Source organism: Brassica oleracea, chromosome C1 (assembly GCF_000695525.1).
Source record: "Brassica oleracea var. oleracea cultivar TO1000 chromosome C1, BOL, whole genome shotgun sequence".
Lineage (NCBI taxonomy): Eukaryota > Viridiplantae > Streptophyta > Magnoliopsida > Brassicales > Brassicaceae > Brassica > Brassica oleracea.
In genome coordinates, this window is record NC_027748.1 from 1,596,401 (window position 1) to 1,604,039 (window position 7,639).

A 7,639-nucleotide genomic window follows, 5' to 3' on the forward strand; every position below is an offset into this window, starting at 1 on the left:
TTTCTTTAGTTGTACACAGATGTTTCTGTTTATTCTAACTGTTGCCTGCACCATCTTTTGTTCATTGTGACCCAACAACAAGAGCCTGCAGCAGCTGTAACATATGTGAGAATCAGGCTGGCTTTTTCGGTTGTCAATCAAATGATCTTTATTTCACCGATTATTTTTAAACATAATAAAATATGAATTATTATGTTTAATATTATTTAAAATAATTTTCAGTTTAGTTTTATAAATCTAAGGTATAATTTTACTTAGAGCTTAAAAAAAATATTTAACTATTATAAATATCGATATGCGTTCATGAGCTTACAAAATTTTATGAGTTATCTTATTTTATACAACTTTATATTGATCATTGCTTTATCTTTTAAATATTTTAGAAAAATTAAAAAAAATAGCAAATTATTTTAAATATTACAAAATATATTTACGCATTTAATATGAAAAACTGAACTGATGCGACAAGTAACACCAATCTGATTTGGCTTAATAAAAATAAAAGTATACTTTAATACAAAGGAATATATGTCACAAAATGAGCAGCTAGACTAATCAATTTTATTATATCTAAAATCAAAGGTAAAATAATGAAAAACATATTATTTTATAGTAATGTTTTTTTTTTTATCAACTTATTTTATTAATTTGAATGAGAAAGTACATAATCTTCTTGAAGAAGTGTTGTTATGTTGTTTGGTACAAAATAATGAAACAAGAATGAAGTTCGAGTTGGATTTGAAGTTGCCAACTTATCTGCAACCTTATTTGATCTCCTATTAATCCATTTGTATTAAACTGCTTCAAACTTCTTACTCCATTCGCGTATATCTCTTGTCCAGTTGTAAACTTGAAAGTTGAGCTTATTATCTTGAAGAATTTCTTTTGCTGTTTTGCAATCTGTTTCCATAATTATTTTACGATATCCCAAACTCCAACAATGCTGAAGTGCCATAAGAATTGCTTGAAGTTCACTTTCCAATGCTCTTTTTACTCGTTGACCTGTAGCTTGTACCGCCCCTCTATAGGTTCCATTTGAATCTCTCACAACCCACCCTGCAGTTGTTAGCGTTTCCTCATTAATAAAACTTCCATCTGTATTGCATTTAAACCATCGTTGAGGAGGTCTTATCCAGTGTCCTTGTGGATGATCCGTTGTTGTAATATTCCTCCGAGTCACCTCCGTTGTATCTTTATCCTCAATCTGCATCCACTCCTTGGCATCACTTTTAGCGTAGCGCAAAATGTTTATCCACTGTGTTTGTTTTTGTTGAAAGACCAATACATTCCTTCCTTTCCATAATATCCATAATATCCATATTGGTAAGTCTTGAAAATGACGTAGTCTTGCTGATGTGCAGATCTGTAAACAGGCTCCAATCTTATCTTCTAAAGAGGCCGAAGGATTGAGGATTGTTAAGTTTGATAGCCCTGAGGCTCTCCATATCTGCTTTGCATAATCGCATTCAAAGAATATATGATCTTCTGTCTCTTCCGCATTACAACAACGTCGGCATATGGCATCTCTGATCACATGCCTTCTCTTCAAATTGCTTCCTGTAGCAAGCGATCAGGTCAATAATCTCCAAAGAAAATGTTTCAGTTTAGCGGGAGCTTTGGTCTTCCAAATCTTTGCTTTAAGTTCTACATTCCCATATGTTGGTATCGGTTGATTGTCTCCCGGTAGATGAGAACCAAGCCAATAACCTGACTTCACCGAGTAAATTCCATTATCATTGTAATGCCAACCTAACAAATCCTGTTTCGCCGTTGGACTGATTTTTAGGGCTAGTATTTTGTCAACATCTTCCTCTATAACTTCCTGTCGAAGTTTCTCAATGTCCCACTGGTTCCTATCCCGCAAGAAGAACTGACTTACTTTGGTGTCTTGAGTTATCTGTTGACGAGGTCTTGGAGCTCGAGGAGGATGATCAGGTATCCATGGATCCTTCCACATGTTTACATGCGATCCATCACCAATAATATATCGCAATCCCTTTGTGATTAAGTCCCTGCCGTGTAGGATTGACTTCCATCGATATGAAGCTTTCTTTTTCAGTGTAGCTTTGAGAATATCACCATCAGGGAAATATCTAGCTTTAAGGACCCTTGACATTAAACAGTTTGGCTTCTGCATAATCCTCCATACCTGTTTACTCAGTAGAGCTTGATTAAAGATTTCCAAATCTCTAAATCCCAACCCACCTTCTCTTTTAGGTACGCTTATTCTTTTCCAACTATACCAGTGAAGTCCTTTTCTATCATCTGCTCCCCACCAAAACTGAGCTAGAATCCTATTTATGTCTTCACAGATTTCTTTTGGAAGTCGAAAGATATTCATGGAGAATATTGGCATGGCCATAGCGATAGCTTTTAACAAAACTTCTTTGCCTCCCTGAGACAAATACTTCTGTTTCCAAGATTGAGTTACTGCCTTAACCATCTCCACTATATAAGCGAACATCTCTCCCTTTTTTGATCCAAATTGCTCTGGCAACCCCAAATACTTACCAATCCCACCTTCATTATGAATTCCAAGTATGTTTCTCATCCTGGTTCTTACTCCTGGTAATACTTTATTCCCAAAGGTAATTGATGACTTACTGAGATTAATGGCTTGTCCCGAAGCCACCTCATATTTGTGGAAAATATCTTTTAGCTTTCTTGCAGCCTTTACATTTGATAGGGAGAAGAACAAGGAATCATCCGCAAAGAGTAAATGATTCACAGGAGGAGCTTGATTCGAAATCTTCACTCCCAGCAAAGATCTATCGAGTTTTGCTTTATTCATCATATGGGAGAGCACTTCAGCACATAATATAAATAGATATGGTGACAATGGGTCGCCCTGCCTTAGTCCCCTCTCTGGAGTGATGTAACCTTTTGGAGCTCCATTAATCAATACTGAATATCTCACTGTAGTTATGCATGCCATTATCCAACCAACCCATTTCTCATCAAAACCCATTTCCTCCATTGTTCTCTTGAGAAAAACCCACTCTAAGCGGTCATAAGCTTTTGTTATATCAGTCTTAATCGCCATATAAGAAGTAGCTTGACGCTTCCTTGCTTTCAGACTGTGGAAAATTTCATGGGCAACCACAATGTTATCTGATATCATTCTTCCGGGTATGAAGGCGTTTTGGTTCTCTGATATGATAGAGTCCAGGTGTTTTTTGAGCCTGTTGACCAATATCTTTGATATTATCTTGTATGAGACATTACAGAGAGCAATCGGACGAAATTCTTTCATTCCCGTTGGAGGATAGATCTTTGGGATAAGGCATAGGTTTGTATGATTGATCTGAGGGTCCAAATAATCTCTGTCAAAGAAATCCTTTATCTCCTTCATTACTTCTGGCTTCAAATCTTCCCATAACTTGTGATAGAAGACTGCCGTAAACCCATCTGGTCCAGGAGCTTTGTGAGGACCGATGTCAAGTATCGCTTCCAGCACCTCTTCCTCTGTTATCGCCCTAGTTAGATCACGGTTCATGTCTTCAGATACTCTACTTTGAAACCCATTGAAGACTGTATTATAGGTATTCTGATCTGTCTCCTCTGAAGCATAGAGGCTTTGAAAGTAATTCTCAGCCACGCGTGCAATATTTTTATGTCCTCTGTGAATCACTCCGTTGTCATCTTGTATGGCTCCAATATTGTTTCTTGAACGTGTAGCCTTTGTGACAGCATGGAAGTAACTAGTATTACGGTCACCAGCACGTAACCACATGACTCTACTCTTCTGCTTCCAATAAATTTCTTCTTCTAGGTAGGCTTGATTCAAATCTTCTTTGATGCCTCTCCGTTCCTGTGCTGTGACTGTTTGATCGACCATGGCTTTGTCTAATTTGCTTCGTAGAGAACTTATCTTTTCCTCTGTGTTGTTGCGATTATGTTTTTTCCACAATGATATGTGCTGTCTACATCTGCTCAATCGTTGTACCAACGGAATTTGCACTAACTGAGCCTGTCCAGTTCCTGTCCAACCTTTAAACACCAAAGCTTTGAAGCCATCTTTGTCGAGCATTCGACTATCAAATCGGAACTGTCGTCTTGGTACTTCTCTATCTGCACTGATGTATGTGATTAAGGGTCGATGATCAGATTCCCCTATTTCCAGGAATTCAGTTTGAGATGCAGGAAATATATCAAACCACTCTGCAGTTGCCATAGTGCGGTCTAGGCAGCATTCCACTTGATGAGTACCTCTTTGTCCAACCCAAGAGAAGCGATTCCCTATCGTAGGCAGATCAGTATAGTCGCACGTTCTCATCAACTGTCTAAACTGGTGAAATGATGATTCAGGTCGTAGTCTTCCACCAGCCTTTTCGTGATTCCCAAGTATCTCGTTGAAGTCTCCAAGTAAGAACCAAGGCTGATTGCGCCTAGTGGTTCCTATACGAGTTAGTCTTTCCCAAGTGTGATGTCTAAATGCTAGGTTAGGATGACCATAAACAAACGTATAGTAGAACTGAATTCCATTAAAGAGAACATTACAATCAATGAGATTTGCAGAAGCAGATAAAACTAAAAGCTGAACAGATTGCTTCGAAAATAAAACTAAACCACCTCCTATGCCCTGAGGTGTTACAATAACTGAATTCAGAAACCCCAACTGAGCTCCAACATCTCTCATCTTATAGTAATGTTTATTTATTGTTTTTTACATATAATTATGAGATGATTCAAAATATACCAATAAAAAATCTTTGGTTGACCCATAAGTTTATATAGCCCATGAGATAGGCCCATAGGTTTTGTGCATAATAATAGATCTCTCTCTCTGTCGCTCTAGCTCAGTGTCAATGTCAATGTTGAAACTCAACACCCCCACTTTCCCAAATTTAGCGTCATCTCTGTTCCCAAATTCGAACCCAAGAGGACCCAGCCAGATTCGATTCTCTAACAGATGGGGCAAGGCTAACGCCGATCTCCTCTCTCTCTCTCTTTTGGATCAACGTTGCAGAAGGGATCAAATTCGTTGTTGCGGGATGGCAGGAGGAGGAGGAGGAGGAGGTCGGTAGTTATTGATTCAAATTTATTTGTGATTAGATTTTAAAATGGTGGTTGTGTTTGGTTTTAGGTGATCATCATCATGTGGGAGTGTGGTGGGACCTGAACACGTGTCCGGTTCCGGCTGGTGTAGACCCTCGTTGTGTCCGTCCGTGTATAGAATCTGCCTTGGAGAAGCTGTTTGGTAGTCGTTCTGCAGTCAGCATCTATATCTATGCCATAGGAAACCTAGAATTCATCTCTACTGACCTCTTGCAAAACATCTCTTCCTCCGGAATCATTGTTACTCATGCCCCCTGCGGTAAAGTCAATCAAATCAATCCTAATCGATTTGTTTTGTTTAGTCTAATTAATTAGAGAGAGTTAGTAGTCTCATGATCTGATCTGGCCTCCTTCTCTACTCTTAGGTATGCACGACTTACATGATTTTCTTATCGACTGGTCTGCGGATGAGCTTAAAAACCCACATCCTCCTGGTTACGTAATGATCATCTCGAGTGATTATAGACTGCTTTACCCTAAGCGTTTTCGGCTTTTTGGATTCACTACTTTTGTTGCATATCCAAAAGGTGTTCGCCTACTTGCCCATCTTACCCAGCTAAAATTTATTGGCCGAGAGTTTGACGAAGTGTTTGCCAAAGAGTTTGTCTGGGAAACCTTATTGAGTGATAATTTGGATGAAACTTTATTATTGAGTGACAACAACACATGTGATGAGAAACCTCTCTGCATTTGCAACATATGCTGTTATGATTACGAAGTATGTGACGAATTCATCACTCATCTCAAGTGTGAAGAGCACAGAAACCAGGTAATTAAGCAAGCAGCATGCATCCTCAGCTTTTTTTTTTATCATTTTTTTTTCATGTAACTGTGTGTGTGTGCAGTGGTCTGAAATTGTGCACGACCGCAAGCTTAAATATTTTTGCCAAGTTTGCAATTATCCCGCCTATAGCCACTATAACCTCTTTCTCCATAACCAAAGTGAAGCACATAATCGCAAGGTAAGCGCAGCTTGTGATCATTATTATACAGTTTAACAACTCTCTGTATCGCTAAAATTGGATCCCCATTTTGGTTTGTTTTCAAGCTGGTTGAGAAACAGGCTCAAGAAGAGGAGGATTGCCAGAGCAGGAAGACAAATCCAGAATTGGATCTCTTCTACGAGAGAAACAAGGAGCAATCTCTTTGAACCAAGGCAGCCTAAGGAAGAAGCAGCAGCTAGAGTGCGTGCATCCCCATGGGGTCTTTGTGTTAAAGAGTTTTACTAAATAATGGACTACTTAATTATTATTATTATTATGCTGAATACTTTGTTCTTCTACCACTCAAAATATTTTCAAGTCTGGCTTGTTTTTTTTTTCCTTCACTTTATATATTAAAACAGAAGTTATAACTTTGCTCATATCTATTTTTTTTTTTTGAACCATCTTCTAGAAAGTTTATCAAATTTTATATAATTTAATCATCGTATTTTTTAATATCTATATTATTTACTTAAAATAAAAATAAATATGGTTTAAGAAAATCTTTTCAGAATCAGGATAAATTTTATTTTCGAAAATTAATTAACTTAAATTTTAATTATCATAAAATATAATTAGAATTTCAAATTAAATTTATTTTTGATTGATGAACGAAAATTAAAATCATATAAATATTTTAATGATTTTTAATGATAATAACAATTTAAATTGATTAATTTTCAAAATAAATTTTATAAAGATCTTTAAAAGATTTTGTTAGAAAGAAATATCCTTCAAAATTAGTTTGTAAGTACAATATAATATAGTTTCTCTTTTAAAAATATTTTTTGTTGTTCTTAAAATATCTCAAAATAGCTCTTCTCTATCATGTAGGTCCAATTTAATTTAACTTCCATATATAAATTTCAAATTTAGAAATAAAACCAGAATTATGTTGGTAAATTCCATATATTCACTAAAGATAATAATATAAAATATTTGTGCTACTTTAATAAAGATGTAGTTTAATTTTAAATAGAATTATTATTATGCATTGATATATATTCAGTTATCGTTTATAAAATGAAAAATAAAAATTCTATTTTATTTTTATATATTTTATAATAAAAATAAATCATGTCAAAATAAACTATTATATTGGACTAAATATGATAAATTATATTAAATTGATAAATTTATAAATTTATTTTCATAAATATTAATATTTATGTTAAAAATATAATATGATGCCAGAACGGCTTAATATTCGCAAACTATATAATACATGTTTAACAATTTATGTATCTTAATATTTTGTATATACAATAATATATTATCTAAAATAAATAAACATAAAAATATTGGTAAAAGAAAATCCCGTTTTGAAGGACGGTGGGTCAAAATTTAGTATAATTAAACACATAATAATTTTCAGATATATTGTTTCATGCATATATTAATTTTCAGTAACTAATACAAATACAATAAATATATAATAAGAAACGAAAAATGAATGTGACGATTTTAACCAATTGATTAATTGTAACATATAAACTATGAAATTATTATATTTGAAATAGTTATATAAATATTTAAATATATGATTATCGTTAAAAATGTATACAACCAATGATCTAAAATAAATATCTATGTATATA

General features: G+C 34.8%; 1 protein-coding gene across 1 annotated transcript; it reads left to right on the top strand.

Annotated features, from left to right (window-relative positions):
* Positions 1-4,779: 4,779 nt before the first annotated feature.
* On the top strand, positions 4,780-6,376 carry LOC106323220. The gene is made up of 5 exons (XM_013761371.1): positions 4,780-5,019; positions 5,087-5,317; positions 5,424-5,827; positions 5,904-6,020; positions 6,107-6,376. The coding sequence occupies exons 1-5, from the start codon at positions 4,809-4,811 to the stop codon at positions 6,206-6,208; spliced, it is 1,065 nt and encodes a 354-aa protein (XP_013616825.1). The 5' UTR covers positions 4,780-4,808; the 3' UTR covers positions 6,209-6,376.
* The last annotated feature ends 1,263 nt before the right edge of the window (positions 6,377-7,639 follow it).

Coding starts and splice junctions, on each gene's coding strand:
- LOC106323220 (XM_013761371.1), top strand. CDS start 4,809: ATGTCAATGTTGAAACTCAACACCCCCACTTTCCCAAATTTAGCGTCA. Junction 5,020..5,086: donor AGGAGGAGGAGGAGGAGGAG/GTCGGTAGTTAT, acceptor GTTTGGTTTTAG/GTGATCATCATCATGTGGGA. Junction 5,828..5,903: donor GTGAAGAGCACAGAAACCAG/GTAATTAAGCAA, acceptor GTGTGTGTGCAG/TGGTCTGAAATTGTGCACGA.